We start from the raw sequence: 14,994 nt of genomic DNA, 5'->3' as shown, positions 1-14,994 counted from the left end.
TTATATGTCGAAATACCCAAAACTGTTATTAATATTTCAGCTATATAAAATATTTTTAAAATAATTAATATATATATTTTTAAAATTATATTAGTATCAGTGATATTTAGTGTATAAATATAAAATATATAATATATCCCGCAGTTACACTATTCGTTATAAGTGACACAATTCATATTTTATTTTGAACCGTACCGCTTAGACGAACCGCAGTTGTTTCGCAGTGTGTGTTTCTATTATACAAACCGCAGTTAAACCGTCCTGCAGTATTCAATCTGTTTATTCTGCACGCGTGCTTAATCCGTTGTTATCATTCATAGCTTAAAAACGTTCCGCAGTCAACTCTCAGTTACTGACTTTAGAGAGTGGAGACAACAAACCAAACCCCAATGTCTTACTTAACTTCTTAATTACTGTAATCAACTACTGGTAGTTAATAGTTTTTTTAATTGATGTCTCTCTCTAATCATTACACAGGGATCTGTGAGCATCAAACTGTTGTTTTGTCAGTTTCTGAAACCCTCATTCATCGCTAAACGTCACGGTCTCCTCTTTGATTGCTCCGTGATTGCTCATCTTCAAGCCTCTCCATAACTCGACGAAGGTAACACCTTTTTCTCTCCCTCTCTCTCGGATTTCTTCGTCTACAAAGTAAGTTTCTTTCCGGATTTTTACTTGTCGATTCTGTAGAAAGTTTTCTCATTATCGTCTGCAATTGTTGTCTTTAGATTGATTGGTTATGGATAAGGAAACAGAGGAAACCCTAAACTGCTTATTACCCTTTGGAGAAGGAAACGACGCGATGATGATCAGTGACTTTGTTGGAAGGTTTTGCGACACGCAAGAGATATCACTCCACTCAATCTCCGACAATTTCCCTGCGTATCCCGGTCACTTCGGACACAGTCAGGTTCAGGAGAGCAACAAGAGCTCGTTACTGGTTCCAGGTTCGGTTTCTGGAACAGGTAAGACCAGACCCAGCTCCAGGAAGAGGAAATCGATTCGCACTGGAAATGGCAAGGAGTCTCCAGCTTCCTCGTCTCTAACAGCTTCCAACTCCAAGGTTTTAGTCTTGGGAATTAATGTGTATTCGTGTTCTTGAATTCTAATGTTTCTGAGTTATGTTCAGATGCAGGAAGAGAACAATGCAGCTGTGGCTGGGAAGCAGAATGAGACTGAAAAGAGCGAAAACAACAAGGACGAGGAGAAACCTTCTGAGCCATACAAGGACTATATACATGTAAGAGCAAGAAGAGGTCAGGCAACTGATAGCCACAGTATCGCTGAAAGGGTACTGAAACATGGAAAAAAAAACTCAAATATGACTCGAAAACATATAAATATTGCTGGATTTGTGACATTGAAGTTTGGAATTAGGCGAGAAGAGAAAAGATTAGTGCGAGAATGAAGTTGCTTCAAGATTTGGTCCCTGGTTGCAACCGGATTACTGGAAAAGCCGTCATGCTTGATGAGATTATCAATTATGTGCAGTCATTGCAAAGACAAGTCCAGGTATACTGTCGCTTTATATGTTTCTTAAACATGGAGCTGTGTGTTTATTATAACTGAATCTGAATCTCTTGTTTACTTCTCCAGTTCTTGTCTATGAAGTTAGCAACTATAAATCCAAGAACGGAGTTCAATGCTGCTAATGCTATGTTATCTGCAGAGGTATTCTTCTGCTTTATGTTGATTCATTCATAACAAAGACTGGGAGAATGTTCTGTAATTGTATCTGACGAGTAGATTATGTATGTCTTAGATGTTGCAGCTGGGAGAATCATTATCTTGTTCAGAGTCAAGATTTCCTTCAGAGTATTTAGCTGTTGGCAAGAACATTCTTAGTGAAGGATTTGTTCAAGCTGAGGTACTTTAATGTCCGCTTATATTGTATACAGTCTCACTGTATTGCTTCCTCTGAAAAGCTTACTTTTGTGTGTTTTCTTAGGCGCCAGCTTTCTGGGAAAACGATCTGCAGAGTATTGTTCATATGGGTTTCAGTGATTGTCCGCAACAGAGCATCAACTGTAAGCAAAAATATAAACAGAAATTTACATTGCAGAATATAAACAGTGTGAAGTTTTGTTGTGTGATATCTAATTACATTGTTATTTGGTTGTATGTGTCAGGTTCTGAATCTACGGTTCAGATGAAAATCGAGCCAGAGAGATGATCTTACTTCTGTATATTGTCAAAACAAATGGTGAACGAACGGAACTGAGTAATTAGAGTCTTTGGAGATAAGGCTAATTCTTCTGGTGTCTTTTGTTTGATTCAAAAGAATAAAAAATTTCACTCTGTAAAAAGATTAGTAGAACAAATCTTGTTGTATTATTATTATTACAGAATTAGCAGATTAAGTTTGTGTTAGGATGGATCAAATCCAAGCCCTTCCCTACTTGGATAACCTGCAATCAAATAAGAAGACAATTTTTATTTTACCATGATACAAGTTTATAGCTATTTATAATAATTAAACCTTCTATTTAATAATTTTATTCTATATTATTATTTGCAAAATGATTATTAGTTCTAACATTAAAAGTTAGAGCGGCTAAAATTTTTATTACTCTTAATGAATAATTTGATTTGTTAATATATGATTAACCACAAATTAAAAATGAATTTCATTAATTTGATAATTATCATTATCAAAAAATAATTTATATTGTGCTATAAGGTCTTTATTAAATATAATGAATAATTCGGTTTTTAATATATACATAACCACAAATTAAGAATGAATTTTATTGATTTGATAATTATCATTTTATAAAACTAGTTTACATTGTGTTATCCAAAAACAATATTTTACATTATACATGTTTAAAAAAAATGAGATAAATCTCTATATATTTTGGTATATAATTTTATATATACATAGGTGTTTTCATGTTTTTATGCGATAAAATATAAATGTGTAATTTATTTATACCAACTAGTATCTAGTAATATTATAACTGAAAATCTTAGAATCCCACTACAATTTGAATTTTAAAGATTTTGAACAACACAAAACAAAGGGGTCTCTTTGGAAAGTCTAGATCGAACTTAAAAGGCTTGTATGTGGAATCTCAACGTAGACAGAAGGAGAAGGGAAATAAAGGAAATGGAAAGTATGGAAAAAGCAGATCAAAGTCACGGGATGGAAGATCAAAGTCTAGACCAAGATCAAACCGAAATACCAACAAAACAGGGTGTTTTATTTGCGGAAAGGATGGTCATTGGAAGAGAGAATGCCCACAGAATTGGAATAATCAGGGAAGGAAGAATGAGTCTTCAAGCTTAATGAATATAGCTTCTTAACCAAAGCAGCCGCTTGTACTGACTGTAAGTGTTCAGGACACTAAGTAGGAGTGGGTTCTAGACTATGGCTGCTCGTTTCATATCACTCCTCAAAGGAATGTTCTCTTTGACTTCAAGGAACTAGAAGGTGGAAAGTTTTTATGGCGAACAACACACAGAGCGAAGTTAAAGGAATTGGAAAGATTCGAGTTACTAATGTGGATGGTGTTGAAGTGATTTTAACTGATGTGAGACACATGCCGAATATCAGCAGGAACATAATATCTTACGGTCTTCTAGAGAAGGCTGGCTGTACGTATGAAGGAGGCGGTTTCAAAATTGAGTTCTACAAAGCATCAGAGACCTGCAATCGCACTTTGACACTGTTACATTACCATTCAGGTGAAAAAGGGAAACACAACAAAGAGACCAACTCCAACAATCAAAGCTCTCTTTACACAGGGTTCTTTTATCAAAGAATAAATAGGAATATCAAAGATTCAAAAATTGCTTACCAAAAAGTAAAGTCACGAGATCATCTTCCTCTTTAAGCCAAAGTTATATGTAAACGAAGTTTCCTGAAATTCATTATTTGTAACTCCGATTCTGCTATCCATGTTCTATTCAAACAACAAAACAAGTTCAAACGTATCATCGGAAGAAGAAGAACACAAAAATTCAAATCTCAATTTGAAAACCCTAAATAAAATTAAGATTTTCTTCGTAAAACTATTGAAACATACAGATTCACACAGCTTGCTTCGTCGACAATGAGAATCATTGTTTCCTTTGTCGCCGGAGCTCGTCGTCGAAGATGACTTCAAGAGTCCTTCGTCGTCGTTTATTTTTCGTGGTTGCAATTTATTAATTGTTTCATCTAATTACAATTAAAAGAAGGGCATTGTAGACTTTTGACACTTGATGAAGGTTATTTAGGTTATTTTCAGTTTGAGAGTCTGATTTAGAGATACAAAGTTAAAAGGGGCTATTAAGGAGAATTGCCCAAAAAAAATCTTGTTAATATTTGATGAATGTGTTCTTGATCCAAAAAATATATATTATTAGAACATCTGCAAGAACAACCTTATATTTGAGGTTTGCTAAACCTTATATTTGAGGTTTGGGGTGACCTTCTCCAATGGTAAACCTTAAAAAAAACCTCAATTTGTTTATATTTTTACATTATAGTCCTTACTTTAGACAAGAATCAAATAAAAGCATAAAACTTTTATAACAGCTAAAATCATACATCAAAAGTATTATAGACAATATTTATTAATAAACTATTACATTCTAATAGCATATAGTACATATAAATAAAAGACTTAAAAATACATTACTATTATTATTATTATTCCCATAGTGCATTTCGTATATGATCAATTAATGCATTTCGAAGCAATAAATGAGCTTCTTTATTTTCTATTTGTAGATTACGAGCCAAAAAGTTTTGAAACCGAATATTTTCGTTAATTGCCGTTTCAACTTGTAGCACCGGCACCGCTCTTGCATCTCTAATCGGTGCGTTGATGTCTCGCTCATCTTCAATTATCATGCTATGCAATATAATGCATCTTGTCGTTATATTATGCTTTGTTTTTTATTTAAACATTTATATGTTTATTTAAATTTATATGTAAAAGTTAAATTTATAAGAACATATATAAATATATAAAAGATATAGAATTGTATGGACTAAAATGATAAACAAGAAAGTTATCAAAAGTTTTTTAAAGATATAAATACATAGACTAAAAAAAATATGAAACCTCGAATATAAAGTTTTGTATAGTGAAATCTCAAATATAAAGTTTCATTGTATAAAACCTTATAATTAGAGGTTTTGAGATTTCTCTTAGTAAAACTTTATGTTTGAAGTTTTAAGGTTGTTTTTTAGAAATGTTTTTCTAAAGTATTCACGCTTATTAAGAATTCAATAAATGTTTATAATTTATTTTTTTATTTTATTTTATTATACACTTTTCAATAACTTTTCACCAATGAAATTTAATCAATTCAAATATTTTTATTTAATGTTTCTTAAAAGTATAAAAAAGTATCTTAAACATATAGAAAATATATCTTTGTGGAACAAGTAAAAAATCTAAAACATCTTATTTTCGGGAACGGAGGGAGTACTATCTTTTTCATGTCCTGAAAAGCATGGAGTTGTTATATCGCTCTTTCAAACATAAGGGCACCGAAAATCGATCTTCTTATAAAAGCGACCACCGCGATATCTTTATGCAACCACCAACCAAGATTCTGTCCAGTTTACAATTTAACCCAGTCTAACTATCAGTTGAGTCTGAGTTTAAAAACATTGTTTTGGAGTTATGTAATTTTGAGTATGTGTAACTATTGTAGAGTTCAATTAAAAAAACAGTTTTTAAAAAACAAAATTCTAGTGGGATTTGGTGAATCCTAAATCATTAAAATTACCCTAAGAGAGACGTATTCAAAGTTCAAAAGGCAAACACACGACACCTTTCTTACAATGTTGTCTTTGAGGAGATTACCAAGTACGGGGGCTAAAAATATCATTATGTTTATCGTTACTCACGGATCTAATTGGCCTTAACTATCCCAAAATATATGATATATGTATGCAATACGCCTTGTGCATGATATAATTAACAAGCACCGACAATAAATAGAGCTCTCTGCCGAAGTTGGTCGATGATCTGAAATCAAAAACAAAAAAAAAAAACAAGAGCAGCTATTAGAAGAATGACTGAATCCAAATCATCTATGCATTTGGTAAAAGATTATATAATAAATAATAGAAAGAGAACGGACGGATTTAGAAAAAGAGAGGTTAGCCCATATTTGGATATGGCCACTGCTGGTTTTAAGGTGAGAAGGGCAAGCAGGATCTGCGTTTAAGAAGTAGTCCGAGTTCTCCATCGCTTCACAAACCCACATATCGTTTTCCACATCATTGGCTCTTTTTATTAGATTGCAGAACCCTACCTGCCAAACAACATTTATTATAACAATGTGAAACGCTCTGGCCACTTGATTGCGTTAACAAGATTTTGAGTTTTACCACAGATCCGACAAGATTATGGCTAATGAGGGGGCTGTGGAGGTCATCCATGGATGATGTGCGGAAGCTTATAGCGAGAAGACTATTTGCGATTTTCCCTGAATCTGAATATTGTAAGGATCCATCTGTAACAAACACCCACTGCTTCTTTTGGTCAACATCCGTGTACGCATTTCCAACATATACAACGTACGCCGCCATATCAAATTCACTAAAAGGATGATGATTATATAAGATACGTTAGATAAGCAAAAGTACGTTTTGTAAAGAGTGAACATAAACAAAAGCTATCAACCTTCCAAGAAGAATTTCACCAAGATCCAACAATGACATCGATTTACGGGGGTTGAAAAAGGGCCTGAAACATAAACAAACAGAATGAGATAGATTCAGGTATGTCTTCAGAAAGGCCACAAAACAACTTACTGAAATCTTTCAGAAGCTTTTGGAGACAAAGGCTGCAATCTTGAGCTGGATCCTCTGGCATGTAAGTACAGTGTTTCTGAATCTATGTTCATTGGTACTAGCCCCTTCATTGCGTATATTTTCCCCTCTGTCAACTCGGTTCTCTGTCGCAGTGGAAGAAAATGGCAACTGTTTTATGAGTCTACAAGAAACAAAATTTTCTCAACCATGTGGTCGCATTTCTGATATGAACTCGCCCTGAAATCTAAAGCTCATATGGAAAAGGTTCTCGTAATTTTCTCAGCTGTTTTATGAGTCGTAAACTTATATAACGCATTAGAAAAAGTGCCGGGAACCATTCAGAGACTAGGCATTTTCAATATACCTGTGTCTCCGTTGGATTCCAGATTGTTAAAATGGCTTCTTTTGGATTTGGGTGTCCATCATAACTTAAGCTCGTCAGTCCAACAAGCCTAATCCTCATGAATGGAGTGACATCCCTTTCACCTAAGCCAGCGTCTTCCAGAGCTTTTGCAACTGATTTTTCCATCTTTTTTTCCATGGCCGCCTGAGGTTTTAGATTGAAAAAGTTAATTTAATTTAAAACGACCTATTAAGAAAAGATTCACAGTATTCTACCTCAAACTTTTCTTTATATCTGTTGAAACAGTTCAACTCTTCCATACTCATATCTGCCATTAGGAAATCAGGTTCAGCAGCAGACTCTAACAGCTTAAAGAGCTTGGCTCCTTCTTTGCTGTCAGTATCGTTCTGGCTGTCGACACCATTGATTCCTCCCTGGTTCTCACATATAAGACCCTCTATAAGATCTGAGCGCCTACAGTCAAACAGAACATAAAAAAAATGACAAGTAAGTTTGAGAAGAACTGCAAACTGTAGCTAGTCTGTTGATTAGAACAATAGGAAAATCCCTCCACATTCAGAAAGACCAGAAGAATTTTTATCATATACAGATTGTATGTAACCGAACCTTTCTATCTTTGGTTATTTACTGATGACACTCCATAGACAAGAGATTCATATTCTGAATTGATCACATAAACGTCACTAAAAGTTCTTCTGTACAGCTAATAATAGAAACTTGCCTCTGGTTATGCAGCTCGATCATTCTCCATTCCATCCTCTCTGATCGAACTACTGACTTCTTTTCACCTAACCTGTAATACCAAACAAGTATAAATCTTTTTGCCATAAATATACAGCCAGAATTTCTTTTATACTGACTTTTCCTTGTATAGGATAGGGTATATTCGTGTAATTCCAGCTAACGTTTTAGGCACAGGGCCCCCATTGCACTTGATACAGTTGAGAGCCAGAGGGACACCAACTTCTTTACCTTGAAGAAGAGATCAAAAGACAATATAAGGAAAACAATGTGAAAGCACAAAATGCTATGAAATAAGCAACTCAGAGGATGTAGTAGTGAGGTACACAGCATAAAGCTACTTACAGAATCCTAGTCGGTCCGCCCAGTGAGCTCTGTATGTCCCATTAATATTCAACAACAAATAGATTGTATTCGAAATCACTGCCTGAAAGTTTGGGTGAATGCAACCATGAAGAAACCAACATGGGAGGATTTTAACTAAAAGTAAAAGAAAATTCTAAGTCTAAGAAACCTCAAGAGGTGATGTTGGGGTAGTCCAGCCAGAAAGTCCTGCCCCAAGAATCTTCAAATAAGTAATAAGAACGTGAGAATGCTGGAAGTAAATGATCTGACCAAAAATATGTATTGCCAGACAAAATATTTAAAGCTTGCAAGTAATAACTTACCCGAAGCTTCTGCCCGATAAACAATTTTCCAGCATTCAGCTGTTTTTGCAGCATGACATCCAGAGCAGCATTTATCGAATACCTGTGAATTTTGTTTTATGAAAAAATCCATGAGGAAAGAAAGCAAGACAACAGGTTTGAATACAACAATAGCAAGTTCATACCACCCATCAGTGAGTTCTATTTTCACATTGCTGCCACTATCAGAACCATGTGTTTCTCGAGCCTTTGGATTAATAGCAGATATGCAGAGCACCATCATTGAAGAAGCTGGAGCATCACCACTCAGAATCCTCTTTATTGCAGAGCAGTGACCATGATTGACCTCTCTCTCATATCTATGTAGGTAGATTAATCATGTTAGACGTCGCACTAGTTCAAGTAATAACAAGTTAAAAAAAACAAAAACAAAAGAAGGTTATATTGAAAGATGGAGAAACCTATATCTTAGTTCCTGGAGGACATTGGTGATCGTCAGAAAGTTTCCTCTGCATTTGGCTGGGTAGTATGTCTCGTAGCATGCGAGTTTCCAGACTATCCACCTGTAGTGATTGGTGACCCACCTAGTGCAATACATGTAGAGATAAATAGATAATAGGTGTAGAAATTATTGCTCACTCTGACTCTCTATCTAATAAAATTAGAGTCACGTGCAAGATCATTAGTACGTCTGATACAATACGCAAACAAGATGGGTAACTTAAAAGTTAAAGCATTACAAGGGAACGGAGAAATTACTCTCTAGATGCACATTGTAAAGAAGCACCAGATTCTGCCAACATCTGATGAAAAGTTTCAGCTCCCACCACGCTTGAAGAAGACACATCACCAAATACATATTTCTCTGCATTACTTGATTTGATTCTTCTGACATGTTCTGGCACAGCCATCTTAAAACAGCCCGTAAGCGTGGTTTGGGTGAATGAAAAACGATAAGGTAAAAATATATGTAACACCGGAACATGTGAAAGGGACAAAAAAGGTATACCTTGGTCGTAGCTCTTGGACGCATTCCAAAATAATCCTTGATATATATTCTTGGAGACCTTTCTTCAGTTCTTGTAGAAAACACCCTTTTGGAATATTGTGTATCACAAGATACTACAGAAAAACCTGATAATAGACAGGACACCAACAGTTATAAATCTGAGAGCCAACCAAACAAATTCACATCGGAAAAAGTTTCCCTAATATATTACCATTTGAAGGATGCTGGTCATTTTTCATTAGAGGAGATTTAAAGGAGGAGGTTCTCGGCCTTTTAAAAGGAGGAACGGAGACTGTCTTTCCCAGTCTTTTCTTTTGGCTACTTTCTTGTCTATTGTTAGCATGAGCTATATGATTGCGATTTGTGATATCGACAAGTGGCTGGTGAGCTTGCCTTCCAAATTGTGTAGATCTTGGAATGAAACCGGTTCCCATGGTATTGTTAACTGCCTTATCAGATGCTAAAGGCCTGTTACCATGTGTCTCATCAACAGCCGCATCAAATTTGTTGATCAAATTAACCCCTGAAGCTACGTCCTCCAATTTGACTGATCTGAATTGCTTTGAAGATGATTGAAGAGGAGATATGAAACTATTTGAAGTATGCTTGTTGCTCTCATGAGCAATATCACCACCTATCCATTTATCTTTCTGTGGTGTAACAAAGTGATGTACATCGTCAAAGAAAGGCCCTAACTCAGGGTCCCCAAGAAGGCTTCTGGCACGATTCAAGGCTTCCACAGACACTGACAATGATCTCCCACCAGCAGTTTGAAACTTTGTTTGAGGAACCTTTGGAGATGAACTCAAAATTTCAGATCTTTTCCCAGGTACATAATGTCCTCCTGGAGTTACAGAACGATTCTGAGCACCAAACGTCTCAGGAGTTGTTAACCCATGTTGCTGGTGGGAAGAAGGCAAACGGTGGTTCACGTGTTTGAATCCACTAAAATCATCATCTTCTTCTAGTCCTAACAATGCCTTGGCTCTTGCCATACCAGCAGAAGACACATTAACCTTCTTGTTAGAAGCAGTCTGGAAACAAGAGTTGGGAACACCAAACCGAGCGATATCGTCTACACAAATAGAATGGTGAAAAATGTCAAATTTTAATAGTCATTCATTCACTTGACAAAGTAAGATAGTAAGTTGATTCCTTCTTCTCAACAAACAGAAGTGAAATTAACAACAAAGAACGTTTTTCTGGAAGCAATTTCACCTATTATCTATCATCTAACACATGTCTAAGAAAATAAAAGAGCTTTCCTGTACCTGAATCTGTTAAAATCGATTTGGCTCTGGAAATCGAAGACTCTTTAAGAGCTACAGATTTGCCCAGAGCAGTCGTGAACATTGTTGGCTTCGATTCCTCTGGTTCTATAAGTTTCGAGCATCCTTTCCATCAAACAATAAATTATTTATTTAACCACATGAAAAACCAATCGACAGAAAAAAAAAAGAATCACCTCGGAGCAAGAGATCCGCCATGGAAGGTAGAGGGGGAGCTGCGGTTGGCGGAGAATCGGATTTGCCAGACTGAAGAATCCGGCCAGCTGCATTCCACCGGAAACCGTCGCCGCTTGAATCGGGTAATAGCTGCCACGTCGACATTCTGCGGTTTTAGGGTTTGTGTCGATTCGCTTATCAGCTGATGAAACGATTTACAAAGAGATTTGGCGAGGCGGGAAAGTATAAAAATATTTGGGGGCCGGAAAATGAAAACGGAGGCGCTTTGCACACTGGCGGCTTTGTGGGGAGAGAGAGACGACACAGCGTTCAACATGGAGACAAGTGAGCTGCACGTCGTTTTAGTGAGATTGAAACGGCACGTATCCTAGTAAGTGAAAGTCTGCATCGTTAGGGGAAGGAAGGCCGTAAAGTTGAAAAAGACGCCTTGTTTTAGATATAAAACAAGGTCAATGTAGGACCCGTATCAAAGCCTGGGCAAACCAAACCATATCTCCTCTAATTGAGAAATATCAAACTGAATTGAACCAGTACCTAACTAAACCTAAACTAAACTGATATATCTGGATTCAAATAACCTTGGGGGTGTGAATTCAATATAACATTTGAGGTGATTTGACTTTTAACGGAGTTTTAGATGATTTCAATAAATTGCAAAGATTTAAATTATTATTATGGGAAAATTAGATAAATGAGACACTTTGAACTTGGATTTGTCACAATAGGATTTATAGAAGATGTTTTAGGAAAATAGGATTTTAATTTCTGTAAATACCAAAGTACCCTTAATTTACCAATTATGTTGAATTAAAATTATAAATTATAATAATTTTCGTAATAGATTTTTAATGTTAAAATATTAAAAAGTTAAAAAATAATAAAAAAAATTAAATAGGAAAAAAGGGAGACGCGGGATGCCGCAAACCTAATTTCCCTTTCTCATTGTCTTCTCCGCAGAGTCGTCGCTCTTCCATGGCGATTTAGGGTTCCTTGGTGAGAAGCCATGTTCTTCGTCGATGTTTCATCAGCCCGTAGTCTCTACTCTCATCTCCGTCATCATCCTCTTCGATCTCACTGAAGACACAACGAAATCGAAGCGTTCTTCCTCTTCGTCGGGTCAAATCGATTTACGAAGTGTTCTTCCATCAATTTCGTTAAAATCTCACATTTCTTCACACAAGGTATTGGATTACATCTATTGATTCTCATATAAAACGAAATCGAAGTGTTCTTCCATTTAAACTAGATTCTTTTTTAAAACGATTTGTCATGTTTCTTAAACTAAATTTGTTTCACGGGTTGGTTAAACATCTTATACATCATTATTTGTGTGATGATATTGATACTTTAACATGTTGAACTAACAATTTTTTCATGGTTTGTAGATATGTCTGAGGACTTACCAAAGAGGCTTTTTAAGGAGGGCGAGGAGCCCCGAGTGACTCAGATCAACAACAACTGCAGGATCGACTACATTATCCGAAAGTTCCAAGCGTGGCTGCCAAAGGAGTTGGATGTTGTGAAGAAAGATTCGGTTTTTCATCAGATTTTTAAACTCCATGAGAATGGTCTTGGATACCCCGCGAGGGTGATACACAGCTTCTTGTGTAGGGAGCTGGTGACTTACTTACAGCACGAGCTTTGGTTTGTCTTTGCGAGGAGACCGCTTCGATTCTCATTGCAAGAGTTCCACGCAGTAACCGGGTTTGAATACGATACTCGTATCTCGCTTGAGGAGTTCAAAGAGTGGAAATATGATGGTGGTTTCTGGAGCAAGGTTTTGAGGAGAAAAGATGGAACAATTACACTCTTCAACCTGTGGACTAAGGACAAGGAAGCTGTTAAGAAGTGGAGGAATGCAGATCGCATACGCCTTATCTACTTGGCGATCATTCTTTGTGTGGTATTAGCGAGAGATGAGAAGGCTAATATCCCCCTCAAATATATCGCGGTGGTCATGGATCTTGACAGAGTTCGAAAGTATCCTTGGGGAGTTGCTGCTTATGACCTTCTCTGCAAGTCAATAGCCAAAAATCGTGATCAACTGAAGGAAAAGACTACTAGTTATGTCTTGGATGGATTCTCATACGCCTTGCAGATTTGGGAAATGGAAGTGGTATCAAAGATTGGAAAGCTTTGTGGAAAAAAGCTGGACAAGGGTTTCAAGAACGGTCCTAGATGCATAAACTGGATGGGAGCTGCAAAGGTGTCATATGAGGAGATCATTCGGTTGGAGGAACTTATTACACCCAAGGTAATTATCTCTATTTAAGATGACTCCATCCGGTTTGAAATGAGTATTTAGGATCTAACTTTATTTACCTTTCTTGTGTAGGATGACATCTACCCATACATCTCATGGACATGAAATTATGACGTTGTCAAAGCTCAGGCGTTTCGCAGAGATGATGATGTGGAGGATGATAGAATCAAGGCTCTGATGGAGTTGATAAAGAATGGGCATGATTTTAGTGAACATGTTTGGGAAACTGAAGAAAATGAAGTGGTTTCTTTATCTCTTGATGACGAATCAGCTGTGAATGATGAAGCAAGCGTGAATGTTGAAGCAGCCGAGAGTGATGACGACTTTCAGACTCCGAAAGGATCAAAGAACGTTGGTTCTAGATCAAAGAGGGGTAAGAAGAGGCTTCTGGATCGTGGTATGGAGAAGAGGAAGCATAAGGTTCTCGTAAGTGGCCCAAAGCAAGCTCCTTTTAATGAAGACATGAAGGCTTTTGTGACACAGTTGTTTGAGCACAACTTCTCTGGAATGGAACAAAGGCTACAGAAACAGATGGCTAAGACATTTGAGCAGATGCGGGCAGAGCTTAAAGATTCACGTAAGGAAGCAAGCGTTGAAGTTGAGCTTGGAGAGCCTTCACCGACAAAGCCATCGACGAGCCAGGCACCGTTGACGAGGTCCACACGCGGGGTAAAGAAACACTAGTCTTCACCACTCTCTTGAATGTTATTTTGTCTTGTTTATTAGATGGTTTGCGTGTCTGTTTGTTTTATTGGCATCTAAGTTATCGGCCTGAATTTTGTTGTACTTTATAAGGTCTCGGTTTGTAAGTGTGCTTGGTGTGTAAGTGTCCTTGATTTGTAAGTGTCTTGTTTGAATTTATGTAATGGTTGTGAACTTTTATGTAAAATATTTATGTAATGATAATGTATTTTGGTGTCTCAAATATTGCTTATTTATCGTGACATAACAGGATGGATCTGAGACTACATTCGATGTGAATTATAGTGAAGCAGATGATATGGGTCGCGGATAGGTACGCAAGGGCTTGAAGGGCTTTCTCAGACGTCGTATGTGCCAGGCTTTGATCTATCTCAGACAAAAAAAGAAGAAGACTGGTGGACTCCAATGACTTCAGTCCGAGGTTCAGTGGATAATCCAGTAAAGAAAGAAAAGATAGAGATAAATACAGCTCCACCGCCGTCACAGTGGGAGAAATGGTGTAAAGGAAAAGGTCAAGGACTTCAGCTTAGCGATTCACCATTGCCCCAAGATGCTTCTCCGCAGGCGTCACTTTATTATATCTCTGAAGTCATGGAAAGGATTCACGGAACAGTGGGAGTTGATGTTGATCGACTCTACTTTCCTCTGTTTGTAAATGGTAATCATTCACTTCTCTGCACATCCTAGTTTACATTTCTTCATTTACAAAATTAAGTGGACTCCAACGCATGTAATCACTGGATTGGTGTCTTTGTAAACATCATTGAAAGAAAAGTGGAAGTCTTTGATTGCGGTCGGGGAAATAACAGACAATACGTTGAGAAGTTTGCTGCTATCATTCCTAGGATAGTGAAGGCCGTTGGACCACCAGAAAAACAGAAGCAGCTACTCCTCTCATCATATTCTATCGTGGATGTGCCTATGAAGTTGAGATTGAACAAAACTTGTTGTGATTGCGGTGCATACGCTCTCAAGCACTTTGAATGCTCGCTGCTTGGTCTCGACGTCAGTTTAGTAGATGATGAAATCATCATGGGTTGCA

At 36.8% G+C, this 14,994-nt stretch overlaps 3 protein-coding genes across 7 annotated transcripts; 2 read left to right on the top strand and 1 right to left on the bottom strand.

Moving 5' to 3' along the window:
- The first annotated feature begins 359 nt into the window (after positions 1-359).
- Positions 360-2,444, top strand: LOC106390856 (transcription factor bHLH77). 2 transcript variants are annotated; one of them, XM_013831396.3, is made up of 8 exons: positions 360-604; positions 729-1,063; positions 1,130-1,291; positions 1,378-1,512; positions 1,597-1,671; positions 1,763-1,867; positions 1,949-2,027; positions 2,130-2,444. In XM_013831396.3, exons 2-8 carry the CDS (start codon positions 740-742, stop codon positions 2,171-2,173), a joined length of 924 nt encoding a protein of 307 aa, XP_013686850.1. In that variant the 5' UTR covers positions 360-604; positions 729-739; the 3' UTR covers positions 2,174-2,444. The 2 variants fall into 2 exon arrangements, with proteins under 2 accessions (XP_013686850.1, XP_013686851.1); XM_013831397.3 differs by having other exon boundaries at positions 462-651.
- Positions 2,269-11,378, bottom strand: LOC106391934 (protein BREAST CANCER SUSCEPTIBILITY 2 homolog B). Of its 4 annotated transcripts, none has more exons than XM_048760770.1 (22): positions 10,987-11,378; positions 10,793-10,915; positions 9,733-10,596; positions 9,522-9,646; positions 9,272-9,423; positions 8,974-9,096; positions 8,698-8,871; positions 8,534-8,615; positions 8,380-8,430; positions 8,211-8,292; positions 7,985-8,096; positions 7,846-7,917; positions 7,379-7,577; positions 7,125-7,307; positions 6,761-6,903; positions 6,630-6,692; positions 6,335-6,545; positions 6,085-6,258; positions 4,029-5,969; positions 3,801-3,905; positions 3,576-3,649; positions 2,269-2,408 (listed from the first exon to the last, which is right to left on the bottom strand). In XM_048760770.1, the coding sequence occupies exons 1-19, from the start codon at positions 11,129-11,131 to the stop codon at positions 5,919-5,921; spliced, it is 3,129 nt and encodes a 1,042-aa protein (XP_048616727.1). In that variant the 5' UTR covers positions 11,132-11,378; the 3' UTR covers positions 2,269-2,408; positions 3,576-3,649; positions 3,801-3,905; positions 4,029-5,918. The 4 variants fall into 4 exon arrangements, with proteins under 4 accessions (XP_048616727.1, XP_013688133.1, XP_013688132.1 ...); XM_013832679.3 differs by having other exon boundaries at positions 6,085-6,254; XM_013832678.3 differs by lacking the exon at positions 3,576-3,649.
- On the top strand, positions 11,236-13,934 carry LOC106393589. Its single transcript, XM_048759719.1, has 3 exons — positions 11,236-11,311; positions 12,373-13,241; positions 13,380-13,934. The coding sequence occupies exons 1-3, from the start codon at positions 11,236-11,238 to the stop codon at positions 13,932-13,934; spliced, it is 1,500 nt and encodes a 499-aa protein (XP_048615676.1).
- Positions 13,935-14,994: the final 1,060 nt, after the last annotated feature.

Source organism: Brassica napus, chromosome C6 (genome assembly GCF_020379485.1).
Source record: "Brassica napus cultivar Da-Ae chromosome C6, Da-Ae, whole genome shotgun sequence".
NCBI classification, from domain to species: Eukaryota; Viridiplantae; Streptophyta; class Magnoliopsida; order Brassicales; family Brassicaceae; genus Brassica; species Brassica napus.
Note: the sequence above shows the minus strand (reverse complement) of the source record. Positions and strands in the feature narration are given on the sequence as shown.

Coding starts and splice junctions, on each gene's coding strand:
- LOC106390856 (XM_013831396.3), top strand. CDS start 740: ATGGATAAGGAAACAGAGGAAACCCTAAACTGCTTATTACCCTTTGGA. Junction 1,868..1,948: donor AAGGATTTGTTCAAGCTGAG/GTACTTTAATGT, acceptor GTGTTTTCTTAG/GCGCCAGCTTTCTGGGAAAA. Junction 2,028..2,129: donor TCCGCAACAGAGCATCAACT/GTAAGCAAAAAT, acceptor TGTATGTGTCAG/GTTCTGAATCTACGGTTCAG.
- LOC106391934 (XM_048760769.1), bottom strand. CDS start 11,131: ATGTCGACGTGGCAGCTATTACCCGATTCAAGCGGCGACGGTTTCCGG. Junction 7,918..7,984: donor CCTATCCTATACAAGGAAAA/GTCAGTATAAAA, acceptor TTGGTATTACAG/GTTAGGTGAAAAGAAGTCAG. Junction 6,259..6,334: donor ATAATCTTGTCGGATCTGTG/GTAAAACTCAAA, acceptor GTTGTTTGGCAG/GTAGGGTTCTGCAATCTAAT.
- LOC106393589 (XM_048759719.1), top strand. CDS start 11,236: ATGAAAACGGAGGCGCTTTGCACACTGGCGGCTTTGTGGGGAGAGAGA. Junction 11,312..12,372: donor AGCGTTCAACATGGAGACAA/GTGAGCTGCACG, acceptor CATGGTTTGTAG/ATATGTCTGAGGACTTACCA. Junction 13,242..13,379: donor AGGAACTTATTACACCCAAG/GTAATTATCTCT, acceptor GTCAAAGCTCAG/GCGTTTCGCAGAGATGATGA.